This window comes from Protopterus annectens, chromosome 13.part0 (assembly GCF_019279795.1).
Source record: "Protopterus annectens isolate FY-2018-M chromosome 13.part0, PAN1.0, whole genome shotgun sequence".
Taxonomy (NCBI): Eukaryota; Metazoa; Chordata; order Ceratodontiformes; family Protopteridae; genus Protopterus; species Protopterus annectens.
In genome coordinates this window covers 56,363,701-56,388,125 of record NC_056747.1, presented here as the reverse complement: position 1 = coordinate 56,388,125, position 24,425 = coordinate 56,363,701, and the positions used below count along the sequence as shown (strand labels likewise).

The window sequence follows — 24,425 nt, the reverse complement described above, 5'->3', positions numbered from 1 at the left end:
CTTAGTTCGGAGTGCAATGTCTTTTTTAATTTATTAATGCATTTGTGCTCTGTTCAGATAAACTGCCAGTAGCAATCTAGTCAAAGGCTAACTATTCCTTTGGGAAATACAAGTGAAGTTCAATGCTTTGCAGAGGATGCACAGGACATGACAGTGGGGTCAGCAGAAAAGTGTACAATAACGGCACAATTTTTTTGTGGAGCAGGCCTATTGCGACCTCTCAGATGTAATTGGAGTGGGGGCAGGGAAGAGGCTGCAGTAGACCTACAGATAGTGCTTTTATGAATATTTCCACTGCCATTTGTACATTGTGAGTAGGACTCTACAGGAATTGAGGCATACATGTCAGCTGTCCAGAATGTTTGTAGAATGCCCAGATTTCTGACTAATATTTTTGTTCTTTTTCCCATTAAATGTCTGGTTTGCTGGCAAATCAGTGAAGATTTAATTCACTAAATAATGACATACATTTGAGTTTCAGATATCATATCCTTTAGAAAATGCATTTATTCCAGCAACTTTCTGCATTTATAAGAGCAGTATTTAAAACGTGTCCCTATTTTGGGGCCTTTGAACCCCAATTATTTCTGGCTTCTTCCAGATTTGTTGTGCTGAGAATTATGAATGGAGGGAAATACAATAAGTAAATGATGGTCCTGCTTCTAACGATGATTAGACTCATAACACTTGTATTCTCTCTGTTCTTCAAATCTTCTGCTAAATAAAGAATCATTTCAAAAAAGGTGAGATGTTATAAAATTATAATGTTATTTTCTGGAAACTGTTTACCAAATTTTAATGGAGTTTTGGTCTAAAAATCACAGAGTTTTTCGCTTGATTTTCTAGGCTTCGGGCCTTGGGAGGATGAAGCCAAACACACTTGTGCTGGGCTTTAAAACTGACTGGATGAGTTGTAACAGCAAAGATTTGGAGAACTATGTGAACATTATACAGTAAGTATTTATTTACTACAATGTGAGCATGCTTTGAGAGAAGAGTTTCAGTAATGCTTTGATTCATAAGGCAAATATGAATGAAGATGAATAACACTCTATTAGATATCATTATTGGCATAATTCCCTTGTGAGCATCCTGTTAAAACTTTCTTTGTCTGTTTTAGAGCATAAAGTTATTCTGATAGGACATGCTTTCCATGTACAGGCAGTGTTAACAAATAGCTTGTCATGTGTTTTCATATTGTAGTATTATTTAGGAGAGCATTTTCTCTTTTGTAGTCCGGGGCAGGATATTATATTTTGTCTTCTACAACACTAGGTGTGGCAGCTGATTTATTTATTTTGTCCTGATGGAAAATCCATAGTTTGTTTATACTGGGAGGTCAAAAATTTGAAAAAAAAAGTACTTCTTTCCTTTCTGGGGTGAGGTAGTTACTGACTAAGAAAGAAGCACATTCCTGGCAGTTCTTGTCTGTCTTTTGTCATCATTAATGTGTCCAGCAAGTATTCCATTTGTGATTGTAAGTGAATTTTTTCCCACTAGATTTTTCATTTCATCCATAATGATGCATACGATAGATGAACATATCCTAAACAATACACCCTTGTCAATCTGTACATATCAGTAGCTTAAGAAGCAACTGACAAGTGGTATATGTGAACCAATGCTCTCATTTAAATTCAGTAGGAAATGTCTGCCAGATTGCGGGCTTGGGTCTTTTGACCTTTTCGTAATGTCTTGTGGGAGGGTGTCTGCTAAAAGACTTATAAAGGTAAATGTATTCATAATTGGGAGGAAAATATACTAACTCTGAAATTGCAGTATCTCAGATCTTCCCTATTCTGCAAGTTACAGCAGAATTAGCATATACATCTAGTTAGGTGTGAGAAGCAGCCTCTAACATGTCTGAGGGACCAAAAATGTACAAAATGTTGGAAAGGTGTAACAACAAATTTCAGAATTCCCTTACAAAAATGTTGGAAAAGTGTAACAACAAATTTCAGAAATGTTTTTTTTTTTAAATGACTATATAATTTTCAAGGTGTCGAGATTTGCAGTATTAGGTATTGTGCTTTTGACAGAGTGAGTGTGTTAATTTAACCAGTAGGCTACAATCTCAAGTTGTGCTTTGCATTATGCGGAAAATACAGTCAATAAATAAATTTATCATATGTAGTAATAGGTCCTCTAGCTTCCTCCCACATTTATAAAGACATGCATCTGGAGCGTTTCTCCCATGGCCTCTGCTGAAAATTGGCTTTGTTCGAAGTCGGACTTTCCCGGTAAACAAATGTTAAATAAATAGTATTAATACCTAGTGTTTAATGGCTGACCTAAAGTAATATTGGTTTTCTTACAGTGATTAGTACTTTTTTTAATCCTTCACAGAGTTTTACTTTTTATCTGGTTTATGCACATTTTTGACACTGCAATAAGTTTTGTTACAAAATTGACCAACCTATATTAAAAACGTATTGCAGAATGGATTATATGAACACTGAAATGTAATTTTGTTTTGTTATTAATGCAGTTGGTGCTCTGTCTTTGTCACTCTCTCTTCTGAACTTTCATTTGTCAAGATTAAGTACAAAACAAAGCAAAAATAGAAACGAAAATGCACTCCTTTCCAACTGAACACAGAGTACATAAGAAGTAATTGACATTAATATGTCGAGGCAGCTTTCCAAAGCTCCTTATGAACACTGAGTACTGTAAGTACTGTGGAACTTGCATTCTGTTTTCCTCATGCTATTTTAAATTATTTTAGCATTTTTCTGAGAAGCATATATACAGTGGATATAAAAAGTGTACGCACCCCTGTTTAAAATGCCAGTTTTTTGTGATATAAAAATGAGACCACAATAAATCATTTCAAAACTTTTCCTACCTTTAATGTGACCTACGGCCTGTACAAGTCTGTTAGGGGAATAAATATAAAAAGTAAAAAAAATGTACAATAAGCTGGTGGAATAAGTGTGCAAACCCTTAAACTAATACTTTGTTGAAGCACCATTTGATTTAATTACAGCATTCAGTCTCTTGGGTACACATCATCAATTAAAGAGACTCTGATTGACCCCAAATAAAGTTTAGCTGTCCTAATAGGATTTTCCTGACATTTACACATTTGCCTGTTACAGCAAAAGCCATGGTTTGCAGAGAGCTTACAAAGCATGAAACGTATCTCATTGTTGAAAGGTATCAGTCAGGAGAAGGGTACAAAAAAATTTCCACTGCATTGGATATACCATGGAACACAGTGAAGACACTCATCCAAAAGGGGGGAGAATATATGGGAAAACAGTGGTGTTGCAAAGAACTAGATGTATCTCCAAAATTTATGAAAAGACAAGACGAAAACTGATCAGGGAGGCTGCCAAGAGACTTACAGCAACACTGAAGGAGCTGCAGGAATTTCTGGTAAGTACTGGTTGTGTACTGCCTGTGACAACAATCTCCCATATTCTCCATATGTCTGGGCTATGGAGAAGGGTTGCAAGATGGAAGCCTTTTCTTACAGAGAAAAACATCCAGGCCCAGCTAAAATTTGCAAAACAATACATCAAGTCTACCAAAAGCATGTGGGAAAATGTGTTATGGTCTGATAAGACCAAAGTTGAACTTTTTGGCCACATTTCCAAAAGGTATATTTGATGCAAAAACAACACTTCACATCACCAAAAGAACACCATCCCCACAGTGAAGCATGGTGGTGGCAGTATCAAGCTTTGGGGTTGCTTTTCTTCAGCTGGAACTGGGACTTTAGTCAAGGTGGAGGGAATTATGAACAGTTCCAAATACCAGTCCTTTTGGCCCCAAAATCTCCAGGCATCTACTAGAAAGCTGAAGATGAAGAGGAATTTCACCTTTCAGCAAGACAATGACCCCAAGCATATATTCAGATCAACAAAAGAATGGCTTCACCAGAAGAAAATTAAAGTTTTGCAATGGCCCAGTCAGAGCCCAGACCTGAATCCAATAGAAAATCTGTGGGGTGACCTGAAGAGGGTTGTGCACAAGAGATGTCCTCACAATCTGACAGATTTGGAGCACTTTTGCAAGGAAGAGTAAGCAAATATTGCCATGTCAAGATGTGCCATGCTGATAGACTCCTACCCAAGAAAATTGAATGCTGTAATTCAATCAAAAGGTGCTTCAACAAAGTATTAGTTTAAGGGTGTGCACACTTATACAACCAGCTTATTCTATGTTTTTTTTATATTTGTTCTCCTATCAGATTTGTTTGTTTTTCAATTGAATTGTACAGGTTATAGGTCACATTAATGGGTGGGAAAAGGTTTGAAATGATTTATTGTGGTCTAATTTTTTTTATATCACAAAAACCTGGCATTTTAACAGGGGTATGTACACTTTTTATATCCACTGTATATAGCATATTTTAAGGCACTATAAGATATGTTAAAAATATTGTTTATGTACTTATTTAAGCAAGAAGAAAAAGCATAAAAGTCAGCCTAATGTAGACACAGCTCAGGGAAAAGACGGATAAAGACCTGAATGCCTGCAGGAGCTGGCCAGAGAGCATGGGAATGAGCAACTGCCACTGCCATGACCATGGCGGGGGGGGGGGGGGGCTCTGGTCTGCTACATGGGTGACAACAGGTCAGAGTACTAGGAGTTCATACAGTGCATTTCTGAGCCAGAGGGTTTGTGTGACCATAATGCATTCACACAAAGTAGCCAAGAAGAAACTGGCATGCAGAGGCATGCTTACCCTTGGGAGGTAGTGGTGGCAGCCACAGAGCATGCAGAGGTGTGCTTACCCTTGGGAGGTAGTGGTGGCAACCACAGAGCATCCAGAGGTGTGCTTACCCTTGGGAGGTAGTGGTGGCAACCACAGAGCATCCAGAGGTGTGCTTACCCTTAGGAGGTAGTAGTGGCAGCCACAGAGCATGCAGAGGCGTGCTTACCCTTGGGGAGGTAGTGGAGGCAGCCACAGATCATGCAAAAGCATGCTTACCCTTGGGAGGTAGTGTAGCAGCCACAGAGCATGCAGAGGTGTGCTTACCCTTGGGGAGGTAGTGGAGGCAGCCACAGATCATGCAAAAGCATGCTTACCCTTGGGAGGCAGTGTAGCAGCCACAGAGCATGCAGAGGTGTGCTTACACTTGGGAGGTTGTGGTGGCAGTCAGAGAGCATGCAGAGGTGTGCTTACCCTCGGGAGGTACTGGGGGCAGTCACAGACATGCAGAGACATGCTTATCCTCGGGAGGTAGTGGTGGCATACACAGAGCATGCAGAGGTATACTTACCCTTGGGAGGTAGTGATGGCAGCCACAGAGCATACAGACGCATGCTTATCCTTGGAGGGTAGTGGTGGCAGCCACAGAGAATGCAGAGGCGTACTTACCCTTGGAAGGTAGTGGTGGCAGCCACAGAGCATACAGAGGCGTGCTTACACTTAGGAGGTAGTGGTGGCAGCCACAGAGCATGCAGAGGCATACTTACCCTTGTGAGGTACTGGTGGCAGCTACAGAGCAGGCAGAGGCGTGCTTACACTTAGGAGGTAGTGGTGGCAGCCACAGAGCATGCAGAGGTGTGCTTACCCTTAGGAGGTAGTGGTGACAGCCACAGAGCATGCAGAGGCATGCTTACCTTTAGGAGGTAATGGTGGCAGCCACAGAGCATGCAGAGGCTTGCTTATCCTTGGGAAGTAGTGGTAGCAGCCAGAGAGCATGCAGAAGTGTGCTTACCCTTGGGAGGTAGTGGTAGCAGCCACATAACATGCAGCGGCATGCTTACCTTTGGGAGGTAGTGGTGGCAGCCACAGAGCATGCAGAGGCATGCTTACCCTTGGGAGGTAGTGGTGGCAGCCACAGAGCATGCAGAGGCATGCTTACCCTTGGGAGCCACAGAAGAGCCATCAAAGTGGGGAAGGGGGTCTTCCCATGCCAAAAGGGGAGGCTACCCCAAGACCAGCAAGCTGGCCCTCTTGCTTCCACCTGATACTTGCAGTAGAAACAAAGGGCTGATGGAGGTTCTTAGAAAAAACAGAATGGACTGTAGGGCTGTATTCTACCAGGGGAATACCTGATCCCTGTTCTGCTAGGATGAATGTACCAACTGGGCGAAGGTTGGCTAGCCATCAGGAGTTGTTTCCCTATGTGTTGCAGCTAGCACAGTACAGCTGCTCCCTCCCCTTCATGCCCCCGCCCTTTTTGCAAAATTATCTTTTGGAAGTGTGAGATCCAGTATTATAATTTCCACTTCTTCAAAAATTAAACTTGGATTCAAATTGAAAACATCAAATTCCAAAACACAGTATTTTTACAGGGAGGTTCACCCTCAATGCCTCTGATACTGGAGCTGTCGCTCATACTTGTTTTAACTTTTTATTTATTGTTTAACTTTTTATTACTTGTTTTAACTATAATGTATTTGTACGGGGAGCTTCACCCTCAACACCCCTGATATTGGGGCTGTGCCCCATACTTGTTTTAACTTTTAAGTATTTTTATGGGGAGCTTCACCCTCAGCACCCCTGATGCCGGGGCTGTGCCCCATACTTGCTTTAACTTTAAAGTATTTTGACAGGGAGCTTCACCCTCAACACCGCTGATATCGGGGCTGTGTCGCATACATGTTTTAGCTTTAAAGTATTTATAAAAGGAACTTCACCCTTAACAGTTATGATACTGGGGCTGTGCCCCATACTTGCTGTAGCTTTAAAGTATTTTAGCAGCGAGCTTCACCCTCAACATTCCTGATAATGGGGCTGTGCCCCATACTTGTTTTAACTTTAAAGAATTTTTTCAGGAAACTTCACCCACTCCCCTGATATGGGGAATGTGCCCCATACCACTGCTACACACACATACACACACACACACACACACACACATATATATATATATATATATACATATATATATATATATATATATATATATATATATATATATACACACACACACACACATATATATATATATATATATATATATATATATATATATACACACACACACACATATATATATATATATACACACACACACACACACACACACACACATATATATATATTTATATATATATATATATATATATATATATATATATATATATGTATGTACATATGACTTACTATCAAACTGTGGAAAATCAAAATAATTTTCCACCTTTTGATCTAATCAGTTTGACAGAATTGGTAATAACGATTTACCAAAATTTTGGAAATGGTAACACGGAATTGACATTTGAACATCTAGATCTCGCCAAGGCTTTTAACACCATCCCTCACTCTGGAATTATAGATAAGCTCACCAAATTAGGTTTAAATCCCTATGTCACAAGATGGGTTGCCAACTGGCTCACGGACAGAACCCACACTGTGAAAGTAGCAGACTCCAAATCTGACTTCAGACCAGTGATAAGTGGAGTACCACAGGGTTCAGTCCTGGGTCCTCTCCTGTTTGGTATCTACGTCTCTAAAGTACAGGCTAACACAGAAGGTCTTCGGCTAACAAAATTTGCAGATGACTGCAAACTAGGAGCCATAATCGAAACTCCTAACGATGTGGACATACTACAAAAGAGCCTCACTGAGACAGATGCCTGGTGTCAAAGCCATGGCCTGAAGCTCAATGCCAAAAAGTGTATTGTCATCCCCTTTGGTAAAAATTCTGTACCCATGAACTACCAAAGAGGTGGTAGTCTACTTAACGCCGAAAATGTGATGAGACCTTGGGACACAGGTGAACAGTAGTCCCTCCTTTGATAATCACATTGCCACAGTGGTCAGGAAATCCTTCTACATGACTCACTTCATCACAAAAGGTTTCTCATCCAGAAAAAAATAGGTCATTGTTCCCGTCCACTCATCACTCATTAGACCCATTATAGAGTATTATGCCCCTTTTGGTATGTACCTCACAAGACATCTACAACAACTGGAAAGGCCACAGAAATACCTCACAAAGAGGATTACTGGCCTCAAACAGATGCCCTACGCAGACTTTCTCAAAAAACTCCAGCTTTACTCCGTCACATATCTCCTACTCAGAGGCAATCTCTGCCTAACATACAAAGCTATGTCAAACCCAGAGTTGTTGGACATGCTCTACTTAAAGAAATCCCAATCTGTCCAAGCTACATGCTCTAGGGACCTAAACCTTGTCACCATAATAAACAGAACATGCTGGAGGGATAGATTCCTGTCCCAGAGACTTCCCATACTCTGGAACAGACTACCTATCTATGTCACACAGAGCTCCTCATTAGCACTCTTCAAGAAAAATCTTGATGATTGGATGGGAAATAGGAAATTCACCCAAGGGATCACTTCTGTTGCTCTGCTCGACAGGGACACAGGAAAATAATTTTCTTTGGTGACGAAAGCCAGGCTGCATTTTTGGCTAGGCTTATATAGGCCCTAGGGCCAATAGCCTAGTACCTACCTATGAACCTATGAAGTTAAAATGGTGAAAGTCTGTGTTACTGGCCGCGCTCCCCAGTCCCACTACATTTTATATATTCCAACTCCAAGATTGCACTACAGTGAGAAAAGGGTACATTTCCCAGTTCCTACTGTAGTGCAGTCTGTTACCAGAATGTCAGTTCCACATTAGCGAATGCACATTACCATTCGCTAATATGGATTCAATCATTTTCCAGCCTCATGTAAGTGCCGATCTAAATTTTGATAGTAAACATATATATGTATATATAAAATGCCAAGAGTGCTATATCTCTGACTACAAGGAATACTCCAACATACTTCAGTATCAAAAACAGTTTATTTTCCTTCTACTCTCACCCTCACTCAGAGCTGCATCTGTTAAATCTAGTGCTTAATGCCCCTCCATCTTCTGTTGCCCCTCAGCTCTGAGTAGTTCAGGAGGAAAAAAAGTCCTTTCCACAATCTAGTGCTCCAGTTAAGCAGACAAGAGCAAGAACCAAGTCAGTTCTTCTGTGATCTGCTGTGCCTCCAAAATCACAGAGGAGCCAATAAATAAATGAATGAATGAATGAATGAATACATAAATAAATAAAAGCTCTAATGCTTTGAAAAAGTGTGGCAAGTCCTGACAACAAAAAAGCAACCATATCAGAAATGTGTGTACCAGAAGAAGTGAATGCCGGGACTGCTCTACTGACTGGTATGCACCTGCTAATAGTGCCTGCTAAGAACTTGTACCCAGGGTGGTCCCGTTTGCCCTAGTTTAGCTGTGCTGCTACCTACAGTTTTGCTTTTCCAAGGATCACAGCTTTGGTCCCCAGGCTTTGAATAGGCATCCTTTTTTCTAACTAATCCATGCCCTTTTAATATATTTACTTGTTTCCTTATGTAATTCACAGTACTTGAGCCCATGTTATTTGTTCACCACTCTCTCATTTAAATAGAATTTTCCGTGTTTAAGTTGATGCTTGGCCCTCCAACTTGAAACTTTTGTCCTTTCCTACCCACATCATTTTTCTTTATTTAACTTAATTTGCAAGTCTCTATAGTAACTTTTTGGACAAAAATTATAGCCGCTTCATCTTCCACCTTATTGGGGTAACATCAACAACTGTCTGAGTACAAAGGATTTTTTTATCAGAATTTCTATTTATTATTATTAAAATAAAATTGAACAGCATAATATAACTTTTAACATAAACATTGCTAGCCTGTTTCTAATAATGACTGGTTAATTCCCTGCAACATTTAACCAAACCACAAACCAATTATGTACAGTATTTACATGCTCAGTATATTGAAAGCACTATCAAGGTTTTATAAAATTGAAAAAATGTACAGAACAATGTTCAAAGCAGAGGAAAAAAAATGTACTTTTAGTTTTATCCTGTTTATGTGACTGAGAGCCACATTTAAGACATTGATACCCAATGTACCATTTCTATTTGCACAATGATTTTTAGAGTATCTGTGACATTCACATTTCTGTATGAAATGTAGCCCAGACATTAGATAAGATTATGTTATTATTGTCTTCATGTAGATTCAGTTCAGTGAAGCAGTGAGGAGGGCAGAAGATCTGGAATCAGGCAACGACCTATACAGCTTGGCTAGCTGTAGCTAACATACTTATCTAATGTGACTATTTAATTAATTAGCATTAGTTGTTTTTCTACACTCCTAGGAGAGTTCCATATTTCTGCCATGCACGGTCCTTTAAAATGCAAGTGTTCAGCGACCTGTGTTCTGTGTTTCTGTGACCAGTTCTTTGTTTTATCTAAGAAATGAATGCTAGCACCACTTGATAAGGACCAACAGGGAAAATACCAGGCATGGTGCTGGTTTCAGTTAGACAAATCCTACAGAAAATCATTGAGATAATGAGCGCATGGCTAATTGCTAGGATTATTGACAATTAAGACTTTGTTGGAACTAAAGAAACATGGGGTGAGTAGACTGGGTTCCTGCTAGGCTGGCTGGCAGCAAACAGAATGCCAGCTACAGCAGGAACTTTATAGCCCTGTATTTAAAGGGGAAGAATAGTAAGTGTGTGTGTGTGTGTGTGTGTGTGTGTGTGTGTATATATATATATATATATATATATATATATATATATATATATATATATAGTACCACTTCATATAATTGAAAGCTCATAACATCTAATTTCAAAACATCGAGACCAAAAGATCGAAACCCAAAACATGTACAACTCATAACATCGAATGTCAAAACATTGAAAACTACAAAGCAACTATAAATAACATCCCACAGAGGTTTTACTACATTTATGCAGGGGGGCAAGCCCCCCTGCACCCCCACCCCCGTAAATTAAATATACCAACTCCGAGGTCGCACTACAGTGGGGGAAAAAGTTAATTTCCTAACCCCACTGTAGTGCAACCTTGGAGTTGGTATATTTAATTTATGGGGGGTGCAGGGGGGGCTTGCCCCCTGCATAAACATAGTAAGTGTGTGGGATGTTATTTATAGTTGCTTTGTAGTTTTCAGTATTTTGAGATTTGATGTTATGAGTTTTAGATGTTTTGGGTTTTCGATCATTTGGTCTCATTGTTTTGAAATTAGATGTTATTAGCTTTCAATTATATGAAGTGGAACCATATATACATATATATATATATATATATATATATATATATATATATATATATATATAGGGTTTACTATCATAAATTCGAAAGTAAAAATAAATAATGTCTTTATTTTCGAATTTATGCATCGAAAATAAACATTTTCGAATAATAGTAAACTCGAAAACAAGGGTGTATTGTCGAAAATGTCGCTTGTGACATTTACGGCGATACACAGCACGCCCACCCTTCCCATAATCACCTACCTACCTAACCGAACACACAGTTATCTTATCTTAGTTAAGTTAACTTAATATTCCAACTCCAAGATCGCACTACAGTGAGGAAAGGGATGCATTTCCCTAACCGCACTGTACCGCGATCCCCTCCCATGACCGAAAGTTAGAATTGCGAATGCACAGTTCATTCACAATGCAAACCTTCGCTCGTGTCACCTGCCGTAATATGAAGTATTCGAACATCTGATGTTCGAATACTTCATAGCCGTGCAAATGCACGTCGACATAATGATAGCAAACCTATATATAGATATATATATAGATATATATATATATATATATATATATATATATATATATATATATATATATGTGTGTGTGCATATTTCTTGTTTGGCGTCTCGGCTATAAACATAATTAAAAAAATAGTTCAGACTTGTTACTTGCCTGTAAGAACATTTAGTTGTGCTCATAAATGCTGTTATGTATTTAATTTGGATGACAGAAATCACTGATCTCCATTTGTTCTCAGGATTTTAAAAATGGGTTTTATGTTTATTTGTATCTGACTGGTTAATGTGTGGTCTTTGCTGCACAGCTGTTTTTCAGTGAAGGCTTAGCAAACATAAAGTACCAGCAAGCTTTGATCTATTACCAGCTAATAGCATTTTGGCAACTGTGACTTGGGCTCAATTATCTGTCTCATATAACTCCCTTTGTAGGCCCTAAATGCAGAAAAACTATTAGAGATAACATGCTAAACATACTTTAGAAACAAACAGCATTGCATATTCATATGAAAAATATAGTCACTGCTATCAAACTAATAATAAGCTGGCAATTACATTCTTATAAAAAAGAAGTTTACGCATAAAACTGTGCTCTTGTTTCGAATGCAAGTAAATAAAATGCTCCATATAATTCTGGTAACGTTTGTTTTACATTTGCTTCATTAACTAGAATCTAGTTCAGGTTAAGTTGGCAGTCTGATTAGTGATATAACCATTTCATCATCTTGCCATCTAAAGCTTTTTTGGCTATCTGTTTTTGGTAATGTCTAATCAGCATGAATGTGGGTGAATGAATTTGCTTTTCACTGTGTATTTTTAGCGAATTTAAAGATAAGTGTAGTGTGAAACTGCTAATGATTAGGTTTTTCAGTATTTGTACATAGTCTTAATATATTCCACTGTGTATACCGAAAGTTATGGCTTTGAAGAGAAACATAAACAGAATCTGTTAATGCTTAGGTGCATTGAAGCAATATACAGCCGATACTGTTTTTCTTTGTCTTTATGCTCCTAACCTCATTATTCAAAGCTTTTAAAGTCACGTTCTGTTTGCGTTAGGGATTATAAGCATAAACTGTTTTTTTTCTGTGTAATTTATGTTGTAACCTCAGTAGCAGCCTGCATATTTCCATATTTACAACAACAGCTAAGATTGTTTAAGTAACCGTTATCTGTATTTAGTTGGAATAGTAAGTTGACATACTGATCCAGATACATTGTTTTGTTAAGCCACTGCTGCCTCTCTTCCCTACTCTCCCTGTTTCTATCTGCTAAAGCCCACTGTGTGTATTCCTCTTCCACTGCTCAACTAATTTTTGTGTTGTTCCACTCTTCTCCCTACAGTTGTTCGTGCTGTGTTCAACCCTCTGAGTACATCCTACCCTATTCCGCTACATTCAAAGAAACCTCCCCCTATAAGGACATCCAAAGCGGGATGCCTGAGGAGCTTGCAAAAGATAGCCTCCCACAAGAAATACTTGGTGTATGCACTGCAATTTATCAGTGTACCTGCTTTTAGTGCTCACACTACGGTAGTGTCTGTGCTTTGCCCCACACTTGCTAAGCAGCCTACAGCAGTTCTTTTCATTTTCCCTTAATTCCTCTTTTTACCCACTAAACTGTAATTCATATGTTTTTCCACTAGGTGGCACTGCTTAACCACTTATAGTGTAAAAGTCATTTTTTAAACATATTTCTGTTCTCTCCCAAGCAGTCTCCCACTCTCATAAGCTACTTACCTTGCCAGCCTGCTTTGACTAGAGACTTATTTTATTTCCTTTTTCTTCCCACACTCCTCAGCCTAGACTCACCTCATCTGTTCCTGTAGTTCCCCTAAGCTCCCACATTCCAGCTACAGTTGGCTGATTAGTTTTCACCAGCCACCTTCTCACCAGCCCTTGCCGCTCCGTTCGCCCTTCGGGCTCACTCTGCTCCCCTACCCTGCCCCCAATTCCCACCCGGCCCCATTACTCCTACTTTTATTTCAACTCCTAACCCCTCCCTCTCTCACCCAACCAATCATCTCCACACTTTAACCCCTCCCCTTTGTATTTCCACCTACCAATCACAACTACTCCAATCCCTCCCTTCAAAGTCTTTATACACATCTACATCCACTCCTACTATACACATATAAAATCTCCCTAACTCCTTATATTCTGCTAATATACACATACACCCTCTACCATGCCATGTCTTCTGCCTCAAACCCTTCTCGTCCCATCCATCAGCATATTATTCTTACTCCCTTTATACCACGCTACCTCCTACTCCTATAACCAACTCCCCCCTCCTTCCTGTCCTACACCCCTATTTCCAACCTCCACCCTCATCCCACAAAAACACACATCAACATGTACTCCTCTTTAGTTCAACTCAACCCACTCTACTACTTCAGAATAAAAATCCCCACCCCATCAATAAAATATCAGATACCTAAACTAATACTTTTCTCACCACAACAATTAAAGACCAAATTAAAACTACTATTACCTTTCCTCAACTATCTCTGCTAAGCAGGGGACATACACCCAAAGCCTAGACCAAATATTTCCTCTAGTCCCAATCTCCCTGTCACAAGCAATACAACTAACCGTAAATACCTCAAACTCCACCATCAATGCCCAGAGTCTAAGAAATAAAGTAGCCTACTTTCATGCATGGCTAAACTACAACCTACCTGACATTGTAGCCATTTCAGAAACCTGGCTAAAACCCCATATCTCCGAGTCTGAAATCCTTCCCCCTGGATTCCAAGCCGTCAGACATAACCGCTTAAACAGAAAAGGTGATGGGGTAGACTTAATCTACTCTAACCTACTATCCATCACTCCCTACCCTAATCCTATTCCTCCATTCAGTAATGCAGAACTAGTAATAGGCCTACTAAAAACGAATAACCATAAAAGCAGTTGTATCATGGCCCTCTACATCCCCCCTGGCAATAATACCACAACACTTGAAGAAATTCTTCTATGGACCTCAACCAATATTAAGCTAGAGACCTTCATACTAGGAAATGTAAACATAGATTGGAATAAAATCAACAACTCTAATCCCACCATATCCATCAATCTATTTAACTAACTAACTCCATTACTAGACCCAACAACAAAAAAAAAAAACAGGTACCACACTAGACGGGATCCTAGTCACCCATCCTAATAAAGTCTTAAACTCGGGCATCCTACCTGACTGTATAGGGGACCATCTGCCAGCTTTCATTTACTGAGCAACCCGCTCCTCTCCTCACCTACACCAATATATTCACACATGTAACCTTACAAACTTGAACCCCACAACATTCTCTAACTCCCTAAAACAAACTGGAACTCTTTAAAAGCTCTTCCTCTAGACAATACCATAGAATTTTACAACTCAACCTTTTTAACTGCCCTCAACTCCCTAGCTCCACCAAGAACAAAAAGAATAAAAACCAATACCGCCCCATGGCTAACCGATACCAAAAGGACTCATGCAACAAAGAGATAAATCCGAGAAAACATACCATCAAAACAAGCAGCCAGAAACTCTTCTTAAATATAGACAACTCCACAATCTTGTTAAAAAAACAAATTATCAGAGACAAAAAGTCCTACTATATCAAACCCCAGTCTAACCACTTAGAAAACCCCAACATTTCTGGAATTCCATTAATCCACTTCTCAAGCCAGGTACCAAAAACAACACCTGCCCTGACACCAGCAAGTCTGACCCTGAAATAGCCTCTCTGTTCAACTCCTTCTTTACCAACTCCATAGCAGAACTGATAACCAGTACAAACAGCAAACCTCGGTTTTGGAAGCAAGATGTAGTCAATGCCAATGAGGAGATGAAAAAGCAGAGACCAATTAGAGTTCAAAAATCACCGCAAGGCAAACTTTAACCAAACGAAAAGCCACCACACGTTCCACTACGAAAGATTCATTATTATTGACCTAGGTTTCGTTCCTACGAACTTCTTCAGAATACATACAACTGTTTCAACACCAGGTTTAAATATTATTTAATATATTGATTAATTATTTAATTAGTGTCAACAATTATATCTGATTGTTTCTTAAAAGGGAAACATCCCATTTTCAAACAGTTCATGTATTTGAAGCATAAGAAGCTGTACTTGATGTTGAATACACCTAAAAAAAATATATATATATATATATATATATATATATATATATATATATATCCTATTCTGTAACCACAAAAATAGCCTATACTTAAAACACACTAATAAATGCAATATAACTAAAATATGTATACATAATAAAACATCATGTTATACAAATTATCATAAAAACATACCCTACATTGCAATATCACTATATTATTAACATGCGGTATGTCCTACTAAAGTTGTAAAGTACAACAATTTTAAATGACAAACACTATACTTGGAATCATAATAATATATAATAATACCCCAACCCACAATGTATTATATTTTGTTATTTGGGAATGTTGTATTATTGTAAAAATATATTATATGTAAAATATACATGTATTTCATGTGCTGATAACTAGTAACTTGCCTAAAAAAAATATAAAATAAATTTATATACATTCCATATATGTAACCCACCATTATATCCATAAGTACTAATATAATATTTAATGTTTCCATAAAACACTTGTAATATATGTAAATAAATATAATGTTTAAATTAAACCACATATATTTCATTTCCCATTAATTCTATTCAGTCTCAATAATGGCATAATAGTTGAATATTCATTCATACCAGGTGGAATGTATGAATTCAAACGTATTTGCCATTTTAATTCTTCCATGTCTAAATGATATATAACTGTTTTCCCTTGTAGATCATATTTAATTTGATTAATAACAAAAAATTTAAATTTATGATCTATGTTTTCAATAACATGCCTAGCTAAGGCATTAGTACTTTTGTGATGTTGTATATCTAAAAGATGTTCCTTAATGCGTTCTCTAAATTGCCTTTTCGTTTTCCCTATATAAAAGGCTTTACATTGTTGGCACAAAGCCATATATACTACATTTGATGTTAAACAATTATAATGTCCGTATATCTTAATTTTACAACCATTAATCATTATTTCAGTGCCAGAACAATGTATATAACTACATACAGTACATGTTCCACATTTGAAATTTCCTTTAATCCTGTTGCTATAATTATTAATAGCTCCCTTGTTCTCAAATATATTTTTAAATGATGGACTTTTCCTATACACAAATTTTATTGAACCCTGAAAAAGTTGCCTCCAAATTTTTTCATTCATGAAACAATTCCAATTTTTCCTGATTATTACTTCTATATCCTTAAAGGAATCATTGTAAGTTGTAATATATAATGGAACATTGTTACAAAAATTTTCAACCCTTACTGTACCATTCAATTTAGTTTGATGCAAAGAAAACCAGATTTCAATATTGCAGTATATATTCCATTTTTTCTCTTATTTTTCACTTCATTGTATACATTTACACAAAATTGTTCTGGATATCCTCTATTCATAAAAAGTTGCATGATATATTCAAGCTCATCTATAAAGTCTTGTTCTTCACTTACCATTCTGGCCGCCCTGACCATCTGCCCTTTAATAATCGCTTTTTTCTGATGGTCAGGGTGCCAACTGTTAAAATGCAAATATGCATTTGAGAAAGTTGACTTTCTATGAATTTGTGTTTTTAAAGTATTTATTTCTCTATTATATACAATGTCTACATCCAAATAAGTAATTTTTTCTTTATGAACATGGTAAGTGAATTTTAAAAATTTCACTGTAGTGTTTATATATTCCAAAAAAGTTTTTAATATATCCTGTTCATGATCCCAAATGATAAAAATATCATCTAAATATCTGGTGTACATCTTAATATGTTTGAAAAATTCAGATTGAAACAAGTAATTATGTTCCCAATAGCTCATTATAAGATTTGCATACATGGGGGCACATGGTGCCCCATGGCTACCCCATTAATTTGCTGATAATAACTTCCTTCAAAAAAAATGAAATTGTTGTTTAAAACAATATCCATCAAGTTAATTAATGTATTAATTTGTTCTTGTTCATATAAATATCTCCGAGTCTGAAATCCTTCCCCCTGGATTCCAAGCCCTCAGACATAACCACTTAAACAGAAAAGGTGATGAGGTAGACTTAATCTACTCTAACCTACTATCCATCACTCCCTACCCTAATCCTATTCCTCCATTCAGTAATGCAGAACTAGTAATAGGCCTACTAAAAACGAATAACCATAAAAGCAGTTGTATCATGGCCCTCTACATCCCCCCTGGCAATAATACCACAACACTTGAAGAAATTCTTCTATGGACCTCAACCAATATTAAGCTAGAGACCTTCATACTAGGCAATGTAAACATAGATTGGAATAAAATCAACAACTCTAATCCCACCATATCCATCAATCTATTTAACTAACTAACTCCATTACCAGACCCAACAACAACAAAAAAAAACAGGTACCACACTAGACGGGATCCTAGTCACCCATCCTAATAAAGTCTTAAACTCGGGCATCCTACCTGACTGTATAGGGGACCATCTGCCAGCTTTCATTCACTGAGCAACCCGCTCCTCTCCTCACCTACACCAATATATTCACACATGTAACCTTACAAACTTGAACCCCACAACATTCTCTAACTCCCTAAAACAAACTGGAACTCTTTAAAAGCTCTTCCTCTAGACAATACCATAGAATTTTACAACTCAACCTTCTTAACTGCCCTCAACTCCCTAGCTCCACCAAGAACAAAAAGAATAAAAACCAATACCGCCCCATGGCTAACCGATACCAAAAGGACTCATGCAACAAAGAGATAAATCCGAGAAAACATACCATCAAAACAAGCAGCCAGAAACTCTTCTCAAATATAGACAACTCCACAATCTTGTTAAAAAACAAATTATCAGAGACAAAAAGTCCTACTATATCAAACCCCAGTCTAACCACTTAGAAAACCCCAACATTTCTGGAATTCCATTAATCCACTTCTCAAGCCAGGTACCAAAAACAACCCCTGCCCTGACACCAGCAAATCTGACCCTGAAATAGCCTCTCTATTCAACTCCTTCTTTACCAACTCCATAGCAGAACTGACCAAGACCTTCCCTAACAACAACCCTTCTGCTCAACCAATCCAATCTTCCTCAGCCCCTACACCACCCACTCCCCCAATCCTCCCCCAGTATTTGAACTTAAACCCATCTCAACCTCCAACTTAAAAAAATTACTCTCTAAACTAAAACTATGTTCCAGTGCACCTGACAATATCCCATCTTCCTTCCTAAAAATCGCCGCAGATGGAATTGCTCTCCCCATTAGCATCTTGATCAATAGAGCCGTACAGGAATCTTATGTGCCCAAATTAAGACACGCAGCCTTTATTCTACCTCTCCATAAAGGAGACAAAAATAATAGTATCTATAACTACCGCCCAATAGCTATCGTCTCCCCATTCTCAAAACTTCTGGAAAAATGCATCCACCTTCAGCTTATGCCATTCCTAACCAATCACCATCTAATCATTCCAACCCAACACGGTTTCCAACCTGGCCATAGTACTATCACTGCCCTTCTCTCCTTCTTAGACACAACAAATCTTGCCCGTGATTCTGGAAACATAGTATCAACAGTTCTACTAGATCTGTCCAAGGCATTCAATACCATCTCCCACACCCATCTCCTGAACCATCTCTCTAACCTTAACCTCTCTCAGAATACCTTATTCTGGTTCTCAAGCTACCTCTCTGACAAATCGTAAGCTGTGAAATGGGGAAAAGGCACCTCAACCTTCCTTCCTACCCCCACTGGGGTACCCCCGGGATCCATACTTGGTTCAATGCTGTTGATTTCCACACAGCCATACCCAACACCAAAATTGTACAATATGCAGATGACTCAACTTTAGTCTGCTCTGCCTCTAACCTTTCAGAGCTCCAAACAATGACCCAAACTGCCTTCTCCACCACTGAGAACTGGATGCTCCAAAACCACCTCTTTCTAAATGCCAACAAATCCAAAATACTATTATTCTCTCCTTCAAAAGCCTTCCCTCTTGATAAGAACTCATTCAAAATTATTAGCCAAAACAACTCTACTATAGAGGTTTGTTCCCTTCGCTAAACTACTCGGGGTTACTATTGACGAACACCTAAAATTCGATACTCACATCCTGCAAAACATTAAGAAAACCCATATAAAACTTGGTATGCCATACATAAACATCCACCTTCTCTCTCCTTCCACGAGACAAACTCTCGCCACTACCTATCTACTCCCCTCACTAATGTATGATGCTCCTCTACTAACAAACATATCTGCCTCTCTCTCCTCCAAACTGGAAGTCTCTTATAATAAAATCTCAAAATGTGCCACCAAAGCCAAATACTCCTCCCATCATTGCGCTGCCCTTCATTTGTTAAATTGGCTTGAACTCACCAACCATCTAGACCATCTCCAAATTACTATGGCCCACAGACTAATTTTCCAACCTACTAAATGCCCAGCACTAACCAACATCCTACAGCCATACAGCCCACATAAAACTCTAAGATCCACTCACCAAAACCTAATCACTGTCTGCAAACCCAACCGTCCTGCTGGTCAGCTTCTATTCTCTTTTTCCGTAACTAAAAAATGGAATTCTCTTCCTTCCTCACTAAGGACTTGTGAAGACTTTGAAAACTTTAAAACTCAGCTACATTCCTATGTTTCCTCTAATAGGAAATGCAACTGCACTCGCCCCACATAGCCCACTAATCACCCCACTCCATCCTGAATGACTAAACTCCTGACTAACTCTGAGTACAAGCTAACCTAAGTTAAATGTACATATTGTAAATAGCACATAAATGTATGTATTGTAAATAGTATATAAATGTAAATATTGTAAATAGCATATTTCAGCTTTTCTTTCTTCTTCAGTTAAGTCATTACTCTCACTTTCAATGAAGTCACACATGCCATCTTAAATATTTAGATACTGTGTAACCAAAGAATTATTCCTGTTCTGTAACATGAAATGTAATTGTAATTGTAAATGTGTCTTCTTTACTATGATTGCATCTGTAACTAAGCTATGTAATGTGGAGCTTTTCTCCCTGAGCCTCCACTGAAAATGGGCTCCCTGAGCCTAGTGGATCTCCCTGGTCATCAAAATGGAAATAATTAAAATAAATAAATAATACTGATATCTAGGAGAAAGGGACGTCTGGTGACAGACCTCACATCTGGTGATGATAATACTGATATCTAGGAGAAAGGGACGTCTGGTGACAGACCTCACATCCGGTGATGATAATACTGATATCTAGGAGAAAGGGACGTCTGGTGACAGACCTCACATCCGGTGATGATAATACTGATATCTAGGAGAAAGGGACGTCTGGTGACAGACCTCACATCCGGTGATGATAATACTGATATCTAGGAGAAAGGGACGTCTGGTGACAGACCTTACATCTGGTGATGGTAATACTGATATCTAGGAGAAAGGGACGTCTGGTGACAGACCTCACATCCGGTGATGGTAATACTGATATCTAGGAGAAAGGGACGTCTGGTGACAGACCTCACATCCGGTGATGATAATACTAATATCTAGGAGAAAGGGACATCTGGTGACAGACCTTACATCTGGTGATGGTAATACTGATATCTAGGAGAAAGGGACGTCTGGTGACAGACCTCACATCCGGTGATGATAATACTGATATCTAGGAGAAAGGGTCGTCTGGTGACAGACCTCACATCCGATGATGATGATACTCATATCTAGGAGAAAGGGACGTCTGGTGACAGACCTCACATCCGATGATGATGATACTGATATCTAGGAGAAAGGGACGTCTGGTGACAGACCTCACATCCGGTGATGGTAATACTGATATCTAGGAGAAAGGGACATCTGGTGACAGACCTTACATCCGGTGATGATAATACTGATATCTAGGAGAAAGGGACATCTGGTGACAGACCTCACATCCGGTGATGATAATACTGATATCTAGGAGAAAGAGACGTCTGGTGACAGACCTCACATCCGGTGATGATAATACTGATATCTAGGAGAAAGGGACGTCTGGTGACAGACCTTACATCCGGTGATGATAATACTGATATCTAGGAGAAAGGGACATCTGGTGACAGACCTTACATCCGGTGATGATAATACTGATATCTAGGAGAAAGGGACATCTGGTGACAGACCTCACATCCGGTGATGTTAATACTGATATCTAGGAGAAAGGGACGTCAGGTGACAGACCTCACACCCAGTGATGATAATACAGATATCTAGGAGAAAGGGACGTCTGGTGACAGACCTCACATCCGGTGATGATAATACTGATATCTAGGAGAAAGGGACGTCTGGTGACAGACCTCACATCTGGTGATGATAATACTGATATCTAGGAGAAAGGGACATTTGGTGACAGACCTCACATCCGGTGATGGTAATACTGATATCTAGGAGAAAGGGACGTCTGGTGACAGACCTCACATCCGGTGATGGTAATACTGATATCTAGGAGAAAGGGACATCTGGTGACAGACCTCACATCCGATGATGATAATACTGATATTGAGGAGAAAGGGACATCTGGTGACAGACCTCACATCCGGTGATGATAATACTGATATCTAGGAGAAACGGACGTCTGGTGACAGACCTCACATCCGGTGATGATAATACTGATATCTAGGAGAAAGGGACGTCTGGTGACAGACCTCACATCCGGTGATGATAATACTGATATCTAGGAAAAAGGGACGTCTGGTGACAGACCTCACATCCGGTGATGGTAATACTGATATCTAGGAGAAAGGGACATCTGGTGACAGACCTCACATCCGGTGAGGATAATACTGATATCTAGGAGAAAGGAACGTCTGGTGACAGACCTCACATCCGGTGGTGATAATACTGATATCTAGGAGAAAGGGACGTCTGGTGACAGACCTCACATCTGGTGGTGATAATACTGAAATCTAGGAGAAAGGGACGTCTGGTGACAGACCTCACATCCGGTGATGATAATACTGATATCTAGGAGAAAGGGACGTCTGGTGACAGACCTCACATCCGGTGATGATAATACTGATATGTAGGAGAAAGGGACGTCTGGTGGCAGACCTCACATCCGATGATGATAATACTGATATCTAGGAGAAAGAGACGTCTGGTGACAGACCTTACATCCAGTGATGGTAATACTGATATCTAACAGAAAGGGACGTCTGGTGACAGACCTTACATCCGGTGATGGTAATACTGATATCTAGGAGAAAGGGACGTCTGGTGACAGACCTCACATCCGGTGATGATAATACTGATATCTAGGAGAAAGGGACGTCTGGTGACAGACCTCACATCCGGTGATGATAATACTGATATCTAGGAGAAAGGGACGTCTGGTGACAGACCTCACATCTGGTGATGGTAATACTGATATCTAGGAGAAAGGGACGTCTGGTGACAGACCTCACATCCGGTGATGATAATATTGATATCTAGGAGAAAGGGACATCTGGTGACAGACCTTACATCTGGTGATTGTAATACTGATATCTAGGAGAAAGGGACGTCTGGTGACAGACCTCACATCCGGTGATGATAATACTGATATCTAGGAGAAAGGGTCATCTGGTGACAGACCTCACATCCGATGATGATGATACTGATATCTAGGAGAAAGGGACGTCTGGTGACAGACCTTACATCTGGTGATGGTAATACTGATATCTAGGAGAAAGGGACGTCTGGTGACAGACCTCACATCCGATGATGATAATACTGATATCTAGGAGAAAGGGACGTCTGGTGACAGACCTCACATCCGGTGATGATAATACTGATATCTAGGAGAAAGGGACATCTGGTGACAGACCTTACATCTGGTGATGGTAATACTGATATCTAGGAGAAAGGGACGTCTGGTGACAGACCTCACATCCGGTGATGATAATACTGATATCTAGGAGAAAGGGTCGTCTGGTGACAGACCTCACATCCGATGATGATGATACTGATATCTAGGAGAAAGGGACGTCTGGTGACAGACCTCACATCCGATGATGATGATACTGATATCTAGGAGAAAGGGACGTCTGGTGACAGACCTCACATCCGGTGATGGTAATACTGATATCTAGGAGAAAGGGACATCTGGTGACAGACCTTACATCCGGTGATGATAATACTGATATCTAGGAGAAAGGGACATCTGGTGACAGACCTCACATCCGGTGATGATAATACTGATATCTAGGAGAAAGAGACGTCTGGTGACAGACCTCACATCCGGTGATGATAATACTGATATCTAGGAGAAAGGGACGTCTGGTGACAGACCTTACATCCGGTGATGATAATACTGATATCTAGGAGAAAGGGACATCTGGTGACAGACCTTACATCCGGTGATGATAATACTGATATCTAGGAGAAAGGGACATCTGGTGACAGACCTCACATCCGGTGATGTTAATACTGATATCTAGGAGAAAGGGACGTCAGGTGACAGACCTCACACCCAGTGATGATAATACAGATATCTAGGAGAAAGGGACGTCTGGTGACAGACCTCACATCCGGTGATGATAATACTGATATCTAGGAGAAAGGGACGTCTGGTGACAGACCTCACATCTGGTGATGATAATACTGATATCTAGGAGAAAGGGACATTTGGTGACAGACCTCACATCCGGTGATGGTAATACTGATATCTAGGAGAAAGGGACGTCTGGTGACAGACCTCACATCTGGTGATGGTAATACTGATATCTAGGAGAAAGGGACATCTGGTGACAGACCTCACATCCGATGATGATAATACTGATATTGAGGAGAAAGGGACATCTGGTGACAGACCTCACATCCGGTGATGATAATACTGATATCTA

General features: G+C 39.3%; 1 protein-coding gene across 1 annotated transcript in view; it reads left to right on the top strand.

Annotated features, from left to right (window-relative positions):
• The window catches only part of LOC122787830 (solute carrier family 12 member 2-like), a 1,020,929-nt gene that overhangs the window by 639,202 nt on the left and 357,302 nt on the right, over positions 1–24,425 (top strand). The window contains exon 18 of the mRNA XM_044054742.1: positions 847–953. Coding sequence (XP_043910677.1) covers positions 847–953 — 107 coding nt within the window. The remainder of the gene's footprint in view (positions 1–846; positions 954–24,425) is intronic.